Source organism: Elgaria multicarinata, chromosome 3, assembly GCF_023053635.1.
Source record: "Elgaria multicarinata webbii isolate HBS135686 ecotype San Diego chromosome 3, rElgMul1.1.pri, whole genome shotgun sequence".
Classification (NCBI taxonomy): domain Eukaryota; kingdom Metazoa; phylum Chordata; class Lepidosauria; order Squamata; family Anguidae; genus Elgaria; species Elgaria multicarinata.
The window spans coordinates 128,605,766-128,625,040 of record NC_086173.1 but is presented as its reverse complement, the minus strand read 5'-3'; the positions used below and the strand labels follow the sequence as shown (position 1 = coordinate 128,625,040).

The 19,275-nt window shown below is 42.9% G+C and overlaps 1 protein-coding gene across 1 annotated transcript in view; it reads left to right on the top strand.

Annotated features, from left to right (window-relative positions):
- LOC134395538 (contactin-6-like) overlaps positions 1-19,275 on the top strand; it is a 278,197-nt gene that overhangs the window by 209,884 nt on the left and 49,038 nt on the right. Inside the window, exons 10-11 of the mRNA XM_063121702.1 lie at positions 432-561; positions 864-1,014. Of these exons, the coding sequence (XP_062977772.1) occupies positions 432-561; positions 864-1,014 (281 nt within the window). The remainder of the gene's footprint in view (positions 1-431; positions 562-863; positions 1,015-19,275) is intronic.

The window sequence follows — 19,275 nt, the reverse complement described above, 5'->3', positions numbered from 1 at the left end:
GATTCCGGCTGGACATCAGGAAAAACTTCCTGACTGTTAGAGCAGTGCGACAGTGGAATCAGCTACCTAGGGAGGTTGTGGGCTCTCCCACACTAGAGGCATTCAAGAGGCAGCTGGACAACCATCTGTCAGGGATGCTTTAGGGTGGATTCCTGCATTGAGCAGGGGGTTGGACTCGATGGCCTTGTAGGCCCCTTCCAACTCTGCTATTCTATGATTCTATGATTCTATGATTCCCTACTTTTCATTTTCTCAATCCAGTCTCTTATTCTAACCAATTTCCCCTCTTTTAATTGCTTTACCAACCTTTTTTTTGGGGGGGGGGGAATTCCCTCATTACCACCACTGGTATTATTGGAGAGATGACCGGAGCCAATTTTTAAAATATTTTTGCCAAATTTCTAATACATTCTTCCTCCTTGCTTCTTAAGGAAAGAATTCAAATTGAAAATGGCACTCTTACTATAACTATGCTGAATATTTCGGACTCTGGCCTCTATCAGTGTGTTGCAGAAAACAAATATGAATCTATTTATTCCAATGCTGAGTTAAGAGTAATAGGTAAGTTAATGATTCCTTACCATATTTTTGCTAAAAATTGAAAGACTGTAGTAATAAACAAATTAGATTTCTGAGTTATAAACAAGTTTAAGGGAAAGGGCCTGGGGAATTCCAAATAATAGTAATAAAAAGATAATTATCCTAGAATTATCCTAGATGAATGTGTACTCAAGGGAGCTCCATTGAATTCCGTGAACTTGCTCCCAGGTAAGTGGGTATAGGATTGCAGTCTAATTCATTTTTCTCAAGAATGCTAAAGCATATGTTTCTAGTGTCAGTTTACCTATTTTAATCATTTATAGCTTCAGCTCCTAATTTTTCCAAACATCCTATGAAAAAAATGTCAGTTGTCCACGTGGGAGGTGAAGTCATTATTGGATGTAAACCGGAGGCTTCGCCCAAGGCAGTTATTAGCTGGAAAAAACGCTCTGAGACTCTACGGCCAAGTAAAAGGTATATCTATAAAGCCTACCTTGTTTTTGTATAAGTAGGAAGCACCAGAAGACTTGTTCACATCTTGGCAGGATCCAAGGAACTACTTAAGGAAATTGAAGGAGTCATGGAATAGTCAGGAATATAGAAGAGTCATGGATATAGATTAGGGGTGTGCACAGACCCCCCGCTCCGCTTCACTTGCAGATCCGCCATTTTCCGGATCGGGCCGCTCCGCCCCGCCCCCGCTCCGCCCACTTCCGCTCCGCTCCGCCCGGAGCTCCGGATCCGGATCCGGAGCTCCGTTTCCCCCCCCCATAGGCTTGCATTGAAAGCTAAAAAATTATACAACTTTTTTTCTGTTCAAGTTAGAAACCTCATGTTTGGCACCATGACACCTCATGGGGATATACACACGCATGCCAAGTTTCAAAGCAATCCCATCATCCCCTGATTTTTGGCGAATTTTTGAAAATCGGGCACCCCACACACACCATCCCTGCGAGGTGGGCAGGGGAGGAGGGAGGGAAGGCAGGCAGGCATGCAGCTGGCATTTCTGGGGGCATAAGGAAGTGAGCCAAGGATAAGCCAGTAATGCATATAAAATGGAATAAATCAATCAATAAACAAAGGAGGGGTGGAATTAAAAGCAGCAGTGTTGCTCAATAAACAACAAGAAGAACTTTTTTAAAAAGGCTATATCTGTCTTTTACCAGCAATAGGGGGACGTGCCCGGGGGAGGGGGAAGTAGCTGCCAGTTCAAGACACTGACAGCCACAGCTCTGAGAAGAAGTAAAACGCTCACTTCGACTCAGAACAGGCATTGCTCCACCACTGAAAAGTGACCATTCACTTCAACTCATGATAGGCATTGCTCCACCGTTTTACTCTCTTTGGAAGGCTCTAATGGCCTTCCAGTGCAGGAGAGAGTGGGGGCACGTCCACGATGAGATGCCCTAGGGGAGCTCATCCCCTTGCACCACATCTATTCAGTTGTTCACCAAGGTTAGGGTGGGGAGCAGTGCTGTGTTTCTATCTCTTATTCTTGGCTTAGTATATGATTTCAGGTTGTGTTTGTGCATTTGGTGGGGCTACTGTGTTAAAAAACATGGGGAAAAGCCCGTTCAGATGAAGAAAGAGAAGTTTCCCAGAATCCCAAGTTACCTGTTTTGCCTATGCCCTCCTCCAACTTTGGGATCATCATGACCGGGAGCTGACTCTGCCCCTCAGCCCTTTGAAAAAGGTATTTTTCCCGCCGATTTTTTAAAAACTTCTAGCCCGCGACCCGTACGACGCAGAAAGTTGAGAGTAGTCTCAAAATGACCCCCATCCACGACTCTCTGTGCACAAGAATTTTCAGAACGATAGCTTAAACCCCCCCCCAGTTATCCCCGATTCTTTCCCTCAATGCAATCCTATGGGCGAAAAGCCGAAAACGCCGTTTGAGCCGCGCGGTTGACCCGATTTTCACAAAAATATAGCCCGCGACCCAGACAACGCAGAGAGGTGAGAGTGGTCTCAAAATGACCCCCATCCACGACTCTCTGTGCACAAGAATTTCCAGAATGATAGCTTCAAAAACAACGTAGTTATGCGCGATTATTTGCCGCAATGCAATCCTATGGCGAAATGTTTTCAAGATGGCGACCGGAGCGCTCCGCCTGAACTCGGAGCTCCGAAAAATGGGCGCTTCTCTTCGCCTTGCTTCTAGGGGGTCCGCGGTCCGCTCCTACTCCGCCTCTGGGTAAGGCGGAGCAGGCCAATCCGCTACTGCTTCTGCGCTCCTAATCGGAGCGGAGCACATCCCTAATATAGATGTGTATTCTTTTTCTTTGAACTGCTGAACTCTGTGCCTTATCTCAAGATGCTTTTGAAACTCAGGAGAGTTTCAAAAGTAGTGTTATGTGGAACAATGGACTGTTATTTAAAGAAAAACATGTCTAATGCCCTCTTGACTTCACAGAACTAGTTGTACAGTGCTGTGGATACTGGGTGCTTTATTTAAAAGCTCACACCATACTGTCCATTTGTATTCAAATGAAACTACATCAAGTTTTTATGAAATAAATCTTTCTCAAGTTCAGATGAGATTGATAGATTGTGGCCACCAAATTTAGGCCACTTCAAAAGTTCCCCCATTGCTATACTGTAGTTATGAGAATGGGAAGCGTTGTTCATGTGCATTGCCTTAACACATAGAACAGCCTCCATCAATCTGGTACTCTTCAGACATTTTGGACTTCGACCCCTTATCATCCCAAGCCAGCATGGCCAATGAATGGTCAGAAGTCCTGGGAGTTGTAGTCAAAAATATCTGGAGGGCACCAGGCTGAAGAAGGCTACCATAGGGCTTTAATTGCACAATTTATTTTTAGAGGTGTGCAGTGAGATCACAAAATTCACAATCCACATGGTAATGTCATGATCAGGCCTGTTCCCCTTAGTGTGGGGGAAGGAGTTTCAGGCTATCAATCGGAATCAGATTCTGAACCAGGAAAAACAGTACTAGAAATGTACCAGCCAATAAAAGAAGTGGGGGAGGATATTCTCCCAGGCTCTTCAGGAGCCAGTGATGAATCTTCACCGGACTTTATCAGAGAAAATGCTAGCAAGTCAGAGTCTGTGGGAACTCAGCTTTCCTCAGAAGGGGGAGGGACTTCAGAGTTGACCGAACTCGGAGTCTGCCACAGACTCAAACAGCCAGAGCTAAAAGAAAGCGAAAAGTGATCAGCTCGGCTAGCTTCTTGCCAAAGACTTCTTCAGAAGAACCCTCCCTGAAATAAAGTGGCTTAGGGAAAAGACCTTCCCTTTTGTTGAACGGACAATTGTCTTGCTCAGCCAGTCAAGTTTTAGCCTATAGGAAAGTTTCTAGTCTTTGCACACTCTTCAGATGTGAAGAGATGTTTATTTGCTAAATAAAGTTTTGTGGATTACTTGGCAGACCTCTTTGTTGTCTTGCATAACAGTGGGAGGGCTTGGAAACATGACATGTAAGTTTCTGCGCATGAGAACAGCCATGGTGACACAGAGGAATGTATAGAAGTCTCCAAGTGATGACTAGTATAGTTCTGTTTTTTTTCTGATGCTTTGTTCTGTTGTACTTCTGGAAGTTTTTCACAGCAGTCCTATGGCCATCTTGCCCGTAGGATAGAAAACTCCAATGTCAGGGGACCAGGCAAGGCAGGAGGAATGACAGAGGCATTTTCTGCCACCGATTCCTCCTTAAGGAGCATTTGAATCTCAATAGGCACTGCTTACCTGGCAGTGGGTGCAGATACTAAGGGAGAGGATTGTGAGTCAAGAAGCTCCATAGCTTCTCCTCTCCCCTCTCCTCTTTGCCCACACCCCATTAGAATTCTCTCTGTCTGAAGAGGAGCCTCTGCAGAGGTTCCTGTAGTACCTGGGAGCGCTGGGAGGAAATCCCCACTCAGCTTCCCTCCCAAGGTCATAATTATGTCTACAGGCCCGATGGCATGGAATCCACCATATCCCATGGCCCCTGGGATGCTCTCTCAGGGACTATGGAATTGTTCTCTGTTGTGTTTGATATTTTATTGTATTTGACTATTCTCTTTGAAAGCTTGCTTGAGTCTAAAATGAAAGGCAGCATATAAATATTCCAAATAAATTGAATATCCTTTGTGTGCTTAGGTTCTATTCACTTCAGTATGAATTAAGTGTAGGGATCAGAGAATCAGCAAAGCTCAAGCTCATTGACATTCTTAGAGGTCGGAACTCAGTCTGCCTAATTTCCATTCCTGTTTGTAAGGATTTTGATGTTTCTGTTTAAACGGGAGAAGAACAAATTAGGGATGTGCTCCGCTTCTCCTCGAACCGGAGAAGCAGGAGCAGAGCGGGGGGCTTCACCTACCTTTAAGGCAGAGGCGAAGAGGATTGGGGGGCCGGTGGAGCATTGCGGAGCGGATCGAGGTGAAGGAGGATCCTTCGCCTCGATCCAGAGCTCCGCCAAAAAGGTAAGTGGGGTTTACTTGGCCCTGCCGCGACGGTGGCAGGGCCAGGTAACCCCCCCTCCCTCCTCTCCCTTACCTGCGTCCGTCCGCGGTCCCTCGGCTTCTTCAATTGAGCCCGCGGCTCAACCAGGAAGTCTAGGCCGCACTTGCACTTTCTTAGTCTGAACGGACTTTTCCCAGTGTTTTTTAAAACAGTAGCCCCACCAAATGCACAAACACAACCTGAAATCATATACTAAGCCAATAATAAGAGATAGAAAACACAGCACTGCTACCCACCCTAACTTTGGGGAACAACTGAATAGATGTGGTGCAAGGGGATGAGCTCCCCTAGGGCATGTGGATGTGCCCAGTGCACTCTCCTGACCTTGGAGGATCATCAGAGTCCTCCAAAGGTAAGTCACTGGAGAGAATGCCTATCATGAGTTGAAGTGAGCGTTTGCTTCTTAAAGACTGGTACCTAGACAGGACCAGTCAAATTGGCAGATGATTCCCCCTCCTCTTGGGCACGTCCACTCCCCTCTTACTGGTAAAAGACAGATATAGCCTTTTTAAAAAAAATTCTTCTTGTTGTTTATTCAGCAACACTGCTGCTTTTAATTCCACCCCTCCTTTGTTTATTTATTTATTTATTTATTTATTTATTTATTCCATTTTATATGCTTTACTGGCTTTGAAACTATCCTTGGCTCACTTCCTTGTGCCCCCAGAAATGTCTGTTGCCTGCCTGCCTTCCCTCCCTCCTCCCCTGCCCACCTCGCAGGGATGGTTTTTGTGTGTCTTGCTTTGACTCAGGGGAGACGTCCTTCCTCTGCTCAAGTTCCAAATCCATTTTTCAAGTGTGGAAGAAGATTCATATTTAGGTTTATCTGTACTCCCCAATTCATGGCATGTTGGGATTTCCTTTGAAATGGGCCTATTGAGCTGTCTGCAGCTTTAAATCCCTGAGATACTGGGGTGTCCGACTTTCATAAATTCCCCCAAAATCAGGGGAGGATGGGATTGGCTTGAAACTTGGCATCCATGTGGACACATGGATTAGCTGTCATGGTACCAAAGGTGAGGTTTCTGACGTGCAAATTGACGTAGTTGTAAAATGGGACTTGATTTGGGGTGAGTTAAAAGGTTTAAGCCCCGCCAAAAATCAAGGGATGATGGGATTGCCTTGAGTCTTGGCGTGCATGTGTATCCCTGGATAAGCAATCATGGTGCCGAATTTGAGGTTTCTAATGTGCAAATTGACAGAGCTATCGAAAGGGGTGTGAATGGGGTGCCCGATTTTCAAAAATTCCCCAAAAATCAGAGGATGATGGGATTGGCTTGAAACTTGGCATGCTTGTGTATACGTCCATGAGGTGTCATGGTGCCAAACTTGAGGTTTCTAACTTTAACAGAAAAAAAGTTGTATGCTTTTTTAGCTTTCAATGCAAGCCTATGGGGGGGAACGGAGCTCTGATCCGGATCCGGAGCTCCGCAGCGGACATAGGCGGAGCGGGGGCGGAGCGAAGCGGCCCGATCCGCAAATCGTGGATCTGGAAGAGAAGCGGAGCGGGGGGTCCGTGCACAGCCCTAGTCAAAATTAGTCTGAACCTGATTTTTTTAAAAGATGGACTTTTTTAATAAAAGAATTTTCATACCTCTGAAAGTTTTATAAAGTTGCAGCTGGAGTTCTAAGTGCATCAAAAGCCTATTTGATAAGAAAATGCCAAAAGTTTTAACCTTATTCAAACCCATATCTCCTTCCCTTTAAGTAGCTTTTATTTAGAATAAGGTCTAAGCTTGATATAACTGAGGTGTAAGTAGGCGCTGCGTGCTCTAATTTCAAAAGAAGATTTTGCTGTGGGTTCTCTAATTAATGTTAATTTGTTGAGGACATGCTTGATTGACAGAGAAGAGAGTTTGCAGCAATGAAAACTGTTGTACATGCTAACAAATGAATGCAACTATAGATTGACCTTAGGGCGAAAATTCAAACGACATGGTGGATGTAAAACTCATGTGGGAAGATTATAATACCTCCGTATTTCCAGCTCTGTGTATAGCTACATGTACAGTGTAACACAACACTTGTTTTCACTGTTTGTGCCTTTCAGTGTTGCTAGGCAAGACCTCAGGTTTACAGAATTAATTCCTACAGAGTAGGTCATGTTCTTAATTATAAAACTGAATATAAACTAGGAGGAAAGCCAAATCTTTTTTTAGTAAGATATATAAAAACAGAAGTAGAAAAGGCTACAGAGAAGGTTATAAACAATGAATGTTTCCCCATTCCTATTTCGTTGGCCTATTCTAGCCTATTCCACATTGGCCTATTTCCTTACGCTTTCTGTTTTAACAGATAAGAATGGCATAGAAATGGAGTCTGAATATAAATTAGGAACTGAGCATGTCCATATTAATACTTTGAAACCATTTTACAACCTTTTAAACTGAATTCATCATTTTAAAATTAAATCTAGTTTGTTTTAATTCTTTGCATTTTAAAGGAGTAAATTTGGATGTAGTTGTTGAAACATTCTTCTTTCAGTGTTGAAATCCCAGTTTCCTGCTGAGTGGAACACTGAACTGATTTCCATTCTAAATCAGGGTTAGAAGATTTACTTCTGTCTCCCCCCCCCCTTTTTTTTTATTAGCAGTAATGCCATCCTTTAAGCCAGGGGTGGGCATTGGCATAATTTCATATGGCCCTTTGCCTAATTTCAGTAGCCCTCTGCATGCAGTTAGTTCAGACATTTAATGAAAGCAATCTTTCCTTGCCTGGCAGAAAGGTAGGGTGACCATATGAAAAGGGCAGGGCTCCTGTATCTTTAACAGCTGCATAGAAAAGGGAATTTCAGCAGGTGTCATTTGTATATATGGAGAACCTGGTGAAATTTCCTCTTCATCACACCAGTTGAAGCTGCAGGTGCCCTGCCCTCTTTGGTATCTGGTCACTCTAGTATAGCTTCTGCAGCTTTAACTGTTGTGATGAAGAGGGAATTTCACCAGGTTCCCCATATATACAAATGACACCTGCTGAAATTCCATTTTCTATGCAACTGTAAATGATACAGGAGCCCTGACCTCCTTTTCATATGGTCACCCTAAGAAAGGAAAAGAGGAAAGGGGTGACCTACTTTTGATTGATTGATTGCACTTATATTGCACTTTTTTTCCTGCTAAAGGAACCTAATCCTCCTCCTCTCCATTTCTATCCTCACAACAACAACCCTGTGAAATAGGTTGGGCTAAGAGTCTATGACTGGCCCAAAGTCACCCAGTGAGCTTCCATGGCTGAATAGGGAATAGAACCCGGATCTCCTGACTCCCAGTCCAGCACTCTAACCACTACCCCACACTTTTGGCTCTTGCCCTCATTCAATGCCTCATTCAATGCCCCCCCCCGCATCTGATTATGTGAGATGGAATATGGCCCTTGGTATAAAATATGTCACCTACACCTGTTCTAAACTGAGCATCTAATTGCATTCTCATCAAGCAGAAAGTTCATTTGCATTTCCTGTTTTTTTTCGGTTTTTTTGTTTTGTTTTAATAGATCTGTGGGGGCTTTAGACAATGCAATCAGGACAATGCAAGATATCTTAGGTAACTTCATCATAAAGGCAAAACTAATACAAATTGATCTCTTCTCTTGAGGACATTCTTGTATTACTTAGAGGGCCAATGGGATTGATTCCTCAGCTGCTAACTTTAATTAATCACTTCAGCTCTATTTCTGGCTAATGGGTGAAGTGACAGAAATCAAAGAGATAGATTTGCTTTCATGCTTCCAGTCATTCCATATTGCACCATCTATTGAGATATGAAAGTGTATGCAAAATTTCAGGCCACTCAGCAGAACCCTGTGGATCTCTTTTTTCTTATTGCCCCTCTGTCTAGGTGAAACCATGTTAACGCTCTGTTGTACTCATAGGCAACATCACTGTGGCTCAGTTCTGTTCTATTTTCACTTTTCAAGAGTGTGAGTTTAAAACTGCAGCCAGGGCTGTGCAAAACTCCCAAGAAATGCTTTACTTCTCTTGAAATTCCTTCTCTGTTTCTCTTCCACAAATTTGCCTTAAAAATTTAGTTGTCCCTGTTATTCAGAAGCAACTATAAAAATTAGGATTTATATCAGGATAGCACATCTACATACAAATACTTATATGAGTATTACGTGCCATTTAATGTCCCCTATTATTACATACATATGCATTCATGATCGTAGGTATTCCCCTGGTTGTATATTTATTATTATTCCCAGGCACTGACTCAGATCCAGAGTTCTATGAGTGGAGGTTTACCATGGAATGGATGTTTTGAGGTCTCTGCTTCCATTTCTCAATACAGATCCCACACTCCTCTGCAATCTGTTCCAGGGGTGTTGGCTGATACTCCAGAACAGCACTGAAAGTAGCACCAGGGTAGGGCGGGGGGGAGCTGCGAGAAGTGAACAGAATTGCTTCCCCTTCCATTTTAAATTGCAGAAGCTTCCACAAACATAAGGGGTCCCTCCCATAAATGGAAGGACTCCTTTGGATCCATCCCATTGCATTTCCCATCATCCAAAGAGGTTAAAGAGAATGCAAGACTGTCAGTCTGATAAGTTAGGAATCTCTGTGATGATACTGAGCTGATTTGGCATCTTTTCTAAACATGATCCATTGTTTATTTATTTCATCCCTGAACTTTTTGTTTCCTAAGAAAATGAGATAAGAGGGGAAAGAAGGTTAGCAGAGAAGCTCTTATAGGAGCAGGTCAAATGAGAGTGTGGGAAATGATTTCTTCAAGGTAATAATAAGAAAGATGAAGGATTTTTACACTTATCCTTTTCTCATAATTTTAGTTCTTGTGCCTTCCTTTGTTGTCTTGTCACTTCTCTGCTGAAAATGACAATTTGTTGGCCTCCGTTAATTAAAACTTTTGCAGATGCCCTTTGTTGGATTTTGTTTTTTAAATGAAACTATGTGCCACCACTGAGAGCATGTGGGACTATTTTAATGAGCACCCTTCCACATTCTCAGCGCTCTAACTTCTGCACGAAGTTCATCAGTCACTCACAAAAGTGCAGCACACATCTCACTCAAATGAAATATAAGGCACCAACGGTTAGCAAGAAATTGTGTGAAGCAAAATTAATAAAAGAAAATAGTACCCTTGCATATATATATATATATATATATATATATATATATATATATATATATAATAACAAAAAAACTAACAGTATGATCCTTCCCTGCCTGGGAGAGAAATACTTCCCAGATATAGCAGAGCCCTGTGTACCCTTGAATAGCACTGATTGGTCATTGTAGTGAAATATCTCCTGTATCTCCATCATGCAATTACTGAGGCGTTGGACCACAAACCTGGCCTTGCCTCCTGTGTTGGGCAGGCTGCCTGGCCCAACCCCAGCATATGTGAGTAATACATGAAAGGATCTTCCATCTAGAACTGAAATAATTTGGCTAACATGTAGTACAGGACAGGGAAATGTTTTTGAATATGCATTTATTTACCATATACTTACCCTGATAAGTATACTGTACTCTTCATCTACTTACCCTGGTGAGTATCTTGTAAATAAATTAATAGTGAGACAGTCCCTATCTTCAGACTGACAATCTAAAGGAAAAGGGAGGGAGGAGTAAAACGAGTAAAACTCAGGCACTACTTATTTTGAAATTTCTTACAGGTTTTCTTTCTGGCAGGGAAGGGCAAAGCAAGCTATTCCTTCTGTGGCCAATGAAAGGGGCCACATGGGTCTACCCCTACCATTATGTTCTTCCTGGGAGGCAGGGCATGCAGCTTCCTATGTCCCTTTGGTATATAAGTAGGGTGACCATATGGAAAGGAGGACAGGGCTCCTGTATCTTTAACAGTTGTATAGAAAGGGGGATTTCAGCAGGTGCCATTTGTCGGCATGCATCACTTGATGAATTTCCCTCTTCATCACAACAGTTAAAGCTGCAGGAGCTATACTAGAGCGACCAGATTTAAAAGAGAGCAGGGCTCCTGCAACTTTTAACTGTTGTGATGAAGAGGAAATTTTACCAGGCGCTACAAGCATACAAATGATACCTGCTGAAATTTCCTTTTCTATACAACTGCTAAAGATACAGGAGCCCTGTCCTCCTTTTCATATGGTCACCCTAATAAGAGGTGTGCATAAAATTCCAGTTCCCCAGATTTCCCTTACATTACATACTGCTAATGTTTCTGCCTATATATATATATATATATATATATATATATATATATATTATAAAATCCTTGAGTCAGCAAGTGGCTCTTTTGATGTCATGTATGTACTGCAGGGTATTAACCGAGAATGAAGTTGAATTAGGAGTAATTCACCCTCAACAAAAGGTCACAAAAATCCCTTTAAACTATCTGTAAACGTTTTAATTGCTACATTAAGGACTTTGACTCTTTTCCCATGCTTCAATTTAAGCTCAAAAGAGACTGTGTTTCAATTCATGCATTCCAGTTTAGGCAAGGAAAATAAATCAGCAGTTGGATTACATGTAATAATGACATTGCAACGACCTGAGGTTGTCCCAGATAATCTCAGATTAGTAACATTTTTTTTATCTATATACAAGGGAGCTGAGATTCAAATCTTAAGGAAGGTTATGGAGCAAAGATGGGGATTGTGTGGCCCTCCAGATAATGGTGGACTGCATGTTCCATCATTCCTCACCATTGGCTAAGCTGCCTAGGGCTGATGGAAGTTGCAATCAAACAACACCCAGAAGGCTACACTTTTCCCACCCCTGAGAGATAGCAACAAAACAGAACATGAACTCCAGATTCCTTGCTCTAATATTTCCCACATATTCTTAAGTGTGTGGCATGATTTGTGTTTTGAAACTGAGCATCATGATTGGGATCCAAAGAGCTACTTTTGGCTTGCCTAAGGATTTGACTTTTTTTTTTCTCCTTTGACTACCAGGCTCTTATGCCATATCAGAATTTTTGTTCAAAAGGTTCCTCAGATTCAAATTTGGTTTGCTGTTTGCCATGGATGGCGGCTCTGGTCTTTGAGAAGTAAAAGCCCAAAGCCTCGTTGGGCATTCAGAACTGGTGATGTGATTCTTTGGATCCTGGCCCATGGGTAGAAATGAGGAACTCAATATCGGAAAGGAGAAAGCCAACTTTGTATGAGCGCAAATCTGCTCTCATGACCGGACTTTCCCCCTCTCTTCTCTGCCGTGCTGCACCATGGAAACTGGCCAAAGGCAAACTCAATGAGTTCTCCAAGTTACACCTCAAAGCTTCACAATCTCCACCTACTGACTGTTAGAGCAGTACGACAGTGGAACCAGTTACCTAGGGAGATTGTGGGCTGTCCCACACTAGAGGCACCCAAAAGGCAGCTGGACAACTATCTGTCAGGGATGCTTTAGGGTGAATTCCTGCATTGAGCAGGGGGTTGGACTCGATGGCCTTATAGGCCCCTTCCAACTCTGCTATTCTATGATTCTATGATTCTACAGCATGTTTGTGCATAGCTTTTTTAAAAGTACACATTTTATAATGAATATTGTTCTAATGTACAAAATTTTTGAAATGAAATGAATTTTCACTGTAGATTGCACTTGTGTTTGTGTCTGTGTTTGGGAGGTGCAAACAGGTTAAATTTTCATCATAAATAAGCTGAAAGTAGTTTCTCATACCTACCTACCCTGCATTCCCTAAAATATGCTCCAGAAGGTCTCCAAGCCTCAAGAGCAGATTTTGAAAGGGCACATAGGAAGATGTCTCTCTCCCTCTTCTTCCCTCCCTCTCCCCTTCTCTCTCCCTCACCTGCTTCCTCCCTGTCCTTCTCCCTCTCCCCCCCTCCCATATGCTTTAAGGTGGATTCCTGCATTCTGAAGGGGGTTGTACTCAATAGCCTTCGAGGCTCCTTCCAACTCTACTATTCCATGCTCCCCCTCCCTCTCCCACTCCCTCTTTCCCTCTCTCTATCAATCTCTCTCCATCTCTCACACATAGGGCATGTCTACATCTATGGGTGTAGAGGGCTAGAGAGGGGGTGATCCCGGACTTAGCAAGTTCCAGGATTGTCGCCCTGTGTCTACACATGGCGCGTGATGTCCTGGGAGGAAGAGGATGTCGTGCCCGTCATTTTGTTTTTGTTTTTTATAAAAAAAAGATTGCATGAGCGCTGAAATGCAAAAGGTAAGTTTTTTTAAAAAAATCACCGCAAACCTGCTCCCCCCCCCCCGGATGCCCAGTTCCCGGCTCCTTGCATTTACTCCCGAGGAGCTGGGACAAACCATGACAGCGGCCCACACCTCTCGCCATCTTGGGATCATCCCGACACCGCGAGGGAAAATGGGATTAAAGTATAGGGCCATATCCTGGGGAAAGGTAGGAATCATCCCTCCCTGCTCCTGGGATCTCCTGTGCATCATGTGGATGCACAGGGATGGTTCCGGGACGATCCCCAGGATATTGCCCCTTCTAGACATGCCCATAGTCTCATATGGCATTAATTGAGAAACTTTATCACAAAGGAAAATAGAATGCAGGCCCCATGTCTACATAGTGTTTCCTAGTGACAAATATGTGTGTTCTTAGTTTATATACCCCAAGGTATGTTAAGAAAATAACAAAGGTAGTATAATTGCCTTTTTAATTAGCAGAAAGCAATGTTTTTCTCTCACTTGTTATTATTGCTAATAATATTATTTACTCAAATGTCTTTAATAAGCCTACTCAACTAGAATTTGGAACTCTGTTTTGATCTAAATTAACCTCAGTTGTAATAGTACGTATTACGTTTGCAGTAAAAAATGTGCCAAGTTGCTTTCAAAAGCTCATTAATATCTACTTGCAAATAGATAGAGGATTCTTTTAAACATAATTTTACTAACGGTGGAATTAGCAACAGACAGATCATGCAAACAGGTAGAAAGATGGTTAACATAATACAAATCAAAGGGTTTAAGATGCGTTTCCATGGAACTATTGAACTAAAACCAAAACTGGCATTAGGCACACTTTATTCACTTGACCTAACGGCTGCACAAATAAATTCATTGGCAGTGGAATCCTGTAGACTTCACCTTAGAGGTAAGCCCCATGGCATTCAATAGTCTTATTCCCAGGTAATTTGTTATGATTTATCAGGGTCCTCAATCTCAAGAGCTTTGTAAACACATTCAGCCAGGGATAAGGTGTGCACAGACATCCTGGCCCATCCCCTGTAACTATACCTTTTTTGCAAGTGAATGCCTATATAGGGCTTTAGAGTAAGTTTACGTATTCCAACAGTGGGAGAGGCAAATGCAGATTGCACTATAGTATTTTGCGGATAAAGTTCAGCACTTGGGCAACTCCTTTGGAATTCTGGCTGATTCTGACCAAAACCCAAAATAGATTCACTGACCCACCAAAATCAGAGCCACCAGCCCCCACTGGAGAATGGAGCATGGAGAATGCCCTGTTGTAACTGCCTGCCATGTAGCTAGTAAAGATTATGATCCTGTCGGGTAAAAAAGGGTCAGAATTAGGGTTGTGCTTCAGAGGCCAATTCAGAGCTTTGGAACCAATCCAATCCACTTTGGATCCAAAACTGGAATTCAGACATCCAACAGCCTGGATGAATGCACCAGAGCCCAGCTTTCCTGGCCGCCCACCTAGCAGTTGCCCCTGCTCATGCCTCCCCCCCGACACACTCGCTGAGCCATGCAAGCCCCCCTGCTTCTTATGTCTCAAGTGCCTGCAACCATCTGTGCCTCTTCAAGGAGGTCACCATTTTCTTTTAAAATGTTAACTCATCTATTTTCATAAAAGAAATCCTGTGCAACATTACTGGCATAAAATCAGGGTCTGGATAAGGAGTAGGGGGCTTGTGCAGCTCATTGGGTGTGACCAAGGGGCACAAATGGGGGCAGCTGCTCAGTGGGTACCCAGGAAAGTTGGGCACCCAGCTCTCCATCCAAGTTGCTTGAGCTTCTGCATCATCTGGATCAATACAAAGCCATCTGAAGTGCATCGATCCAACCCGCTTCGGACTGCTTCAGACTGATCCAGGCCTGATTCAGTCTGAATCACCCCACTTTGGCTCAGAATTCACTTCCAGATCAGTAGTGGTGCACAGCCCTAGTGGCAACCCCAATTCAGCACCACAAACACAGGGATTCCAACCCTAAGTGCTCAAATGCCTAAGCCTGGATGGATAAATCAGTTAGTTTTGCTTTCCCCCAGATTCAAAAGTTTTAAATCCCAAATTCTTTCTGTCCCATTAATGCCAAAAACAAAAAATGAACCAAACAAAATTCTCATCCATCCCAAATCCAATATAGAGTACACAATGATTAATGGTGGCTGCATATAACACACTATTTTTATTCTCTGGCTTCCTATCCTAAGAAAAGTTCAATCCTAACTGTCCCCATACCCAAAACAAGGAGGTGAGACATGGGTGTGATAATGCGATCCATGTCTTTAATAGTTTTACATAAGAAATCTGCAGCATAACACTAACTGTGCGGGATCTGGCAGTGGGCGGGGGGACAGTAAGCCACTCACTGACCACCTCTCCTGTGCCATGTTACCGGGATGAGCCTGCCCCATTCACATTTCACAATCCTCCCAATCCCCAAAGCTTTAGGTGTGTGATGCGGTCAAGCCTTTAAGAGGGTCTTTTCCTCGCCACTATAGTCTCAAACTCCAAGCAGCTAATCTAGGAAATCCCCATTCACCTTAAAGGCACCCCAGGGTGCTCTCTTTTGTCTCTCCTACTGCTCCTCTTCCTGACTTACCTATTTAACTGATGCCACTCTGGCTAACGTTCATTTCATTTGAGGTGCAGGACAGAGTAGCCAGCAATTCCACTGCCCACAGGCAATCAGGTCAAAAGGCAAAAGAAATCTACTCTGCCCTGAGTGACCAGTCTTATATTTAGTTCTACCCACAGGACAAGAGGGCTGGTGCCATGACTCCAGAACCAAGAGGTCCATGGTAAGGTGGGGCTGGTTTATGCAGCTGCTCACCCTGCTACCAGCCAACATGCAGACATCACATGGACCCATGTGCTTTTTTGCATCCCACCTCATAGAATAGTAGAGTTTGAAGGAGCCTACAAGGCCATCAAGTTCAGCCCCCTGCTCAAATGCAGGTATCTCCTCTAAGGGGTACAATGCTGCCCCCTGCCCCATATGCTCCTGTCAGCCATGAAGGCAATGTATCATGCTCCTGGAGCATATTTAATCCTCATAGTATTCTCTTCATTAAGGATATATTTCAGAAACAAAGAGAATGCCTCTAGTTTAATTGGACCTATTGTTTTTAAATATAGCTGCATAAATGATTCTCTAGCATAAAGCTTCTAGCATAAATGTTAACCTTCTGATTGGGCACAATGTATCCAAAAAGTTATCCATGGGATCCATGGATGTATGATCCATGCTGATCCACAGCACCCTTGCTTTGTGAGTGTAGATGAAAACAAATCAAAGCTAAAGTTCAGGGAATAAGCTAGCATCAGTAATCCATCTCTAAATGGGATTGACTTCCTAAATTAAGAAAAATTTCCATTAGTGTGACTTTTCAACTCTATTAAACTTGACAGAATGGGTTGTGGAAAGTCTTGATAATGAAATCTTGCACCTTTGACTTCAACATAGAACTTCCCCATGTAATGTTCTAAAGTGAATTTATATTAGAAGATCTATGAAAAGTAGAAGCACAGTTCTAAAATCCTCTGCTTGTAAGTAACATAGGCCATAGCTAGACCTAAGGTTTATCCCTGGATCGTCCTGGGGTCAAACCTGTTCATCTAGGTGACACACAGGGGATCCAGTGCTCAGGCAGGGGCGAACCCTGGATGATCCCAGGATAAACCTTAGGTCTAGCTGTGGCCATACTCTTTTTTCTATGAATGCTTCTTCTGTAAAATCAGTATTATTGCATTTTATGTGTCACAAGTCCCATTAGCCAGAGGGTCTAGAAAGATACCATGTTCAATGGCATTGAAAGTCACAGAGAGGTCCAGTAAAACCAACAGGGACACACTGCAGTTTGCCAGAACAGCCAAAGAGTGATGCCTACATTTTCTCCATAACTATGCCTGAACATTAATAAAAATAAATCTAAATACTTTGTGTTGTATTCATAAAGTATGCAGCAGGAACTAAGGTCACATCAACTATACTATCCAAGTCAGCACAGATACAAATGGTTTCATCTGCAAAATGTGTTGTCAATTGGTCGCAATGGGCTGTTGGTCTTCATTACTGTCTTGTGGATCAAGTTGGCCCATTCTGTGCAGATGAAATAGTGGAGAGAAGTATGATTTCTTCACTGCTCTCACTACCAAGAAATAGGCCTTCAAGTGGGTTTTATCCCATGTTTGGTCAGACTCATTCCATGTCTTCCATCAGTGCCTTGCTAGCCACCGTCCCACTCTTTTAATCGGTCCCAGATCTCCTGGAAACCAGGGAGCTTATTTGGCCCTACTAAGTGGTAGATGATGCTTAGCAGTGACTGTGTCAACTACCTGGACCATTCCCCCACCCCAGAGGTCAACAAGGCCTTCAATAGTATGCCTGCGGAGGTGACAGGGGAAACCCTAGGAACCATCAGGAAGCCATTTGGATGAAATAAGCCATTATAATTGGTCTTTGAAGAATACAACAATAATGAATACAACTTCCATTCTTATTTGCCTCTCTATGGCTTTTGATTTCTTTGTTTGTCGCACTACCTTGCAGGATTTCACCTACTTCCCCTTCCAATGCCTCCTCACAGTAATAATCATCTAATCCCTGACATCACAACACGTAGCCGTTCCTAGGTTGAGGGTTCTTTGCTGTTCCACTCTCACAAATGGATTGGACACATGTAAACTAGTCATCTTTGCTCACTTTTATTCCAGTTAAGTTCCTGATTTTGCCATTTTGTCACTCTCACACAGACTACTGCAGTTATCACAATGCCTTTTCTTCACTGATTCTCTCCGTAGTCTCAAATTCAGAACTATATCTGTAATAGGATCACTGCATAAATATATGCATATTTACTATTTATTCCCTTTGAAAAGCTAATGTGGAATCATTTATGGAATTTTGAAAATGCTACATGATTCCCCATGCTACTCCTTTTTTAACCCTTATAAATGCTAATAACCCCAAACAGAGCATCTTCAGAGGAAGAAAGGAAACATTCCATAGTACTTTTACAGTGCATATATTTCTGAATCTGCAATTCTTAAATGAGTATCTAAGGTAATATATTTATCTTCTGTTAGTTCAAGTATTTGAAAGGTAGATGCTTCTACAAAGGAAACAATTCAAGATTTTCAAACAGTGCAAGTTGTTTGAAAAGCTCATTTATCTATTCTTGTCATTGGATATTGCTAAGAACTTAGGGGGAAAGAGACCTTTATCTTGGTGGTTTGATGCAGAGCTCAGCGATGCCAATTAAAAAGTATTAGTTCACTTCAAAACAACGTAGCCATTCTTATCTGGAAATGTCAGCTGGTTGATAGCATTGTGAGAGCATCAGGTCTAGCTTCTCATAAAATTTGTCACTCAGCTTCCATGTGATATGGTGATTCTTGGTGGCTGTGAAAGTCACAGTTATTTTCTTGTTTTGTCACACTCAGTGTAGGCATAGGGTAAGATAGCTCTACAACTTGTAATCAACATATCTTAATAGCCATACATGATGGTCCATCAGGATCTTAGGCCATAGGTCTCCCCCACTGAAATTTCTCACACTTCGAATACTACATTGGTGTCTTCAGAGGGGCATCAGATTAATTGCCATTCATGTAGATGGTGCAGACAATGTTTTCACGGACGATCTGAGCTGATCTTACAGGATGTCCCATGAATGGGAACTCAACACCAAGTCTCTTGGAACTGAGGGATTAGGCAGGAACCCTTTAGGACATGCACAATGAGATGGTAGGGAGGTTTCCCGCCAAATTTTCCTCAGCTATGGAAGTTCCCCGAAGAGAGCGCTGCACAGGCGCAGACCCATATGTGTGAATGCACAGATGACCACTTGAAGAACTTCAGTTATAGGTAAGCAACATGACTTTCCATCCTCCCGGTGTGGGCTAGGGGAGATAAATAAACAAAGTCTCCATTCAGGTCAACAGAGGCCTGTGACATTATGTCTGTCCACACTGATTTTATGTTTATTCCTGTGTATTCTTGTTATAAATTTATGGTTGTGTAAGTATCTCTAGGGTGAGAATGGTAGCTTTGCATTTGTGAGCTGATTGGTTGAGAGAGTAAGAAGGAGGGGGTGAAGTGTGTGTGTATGCATGCACACATGCTATATAACCTGGCTGCTGTGCCTGTGGGAGGCA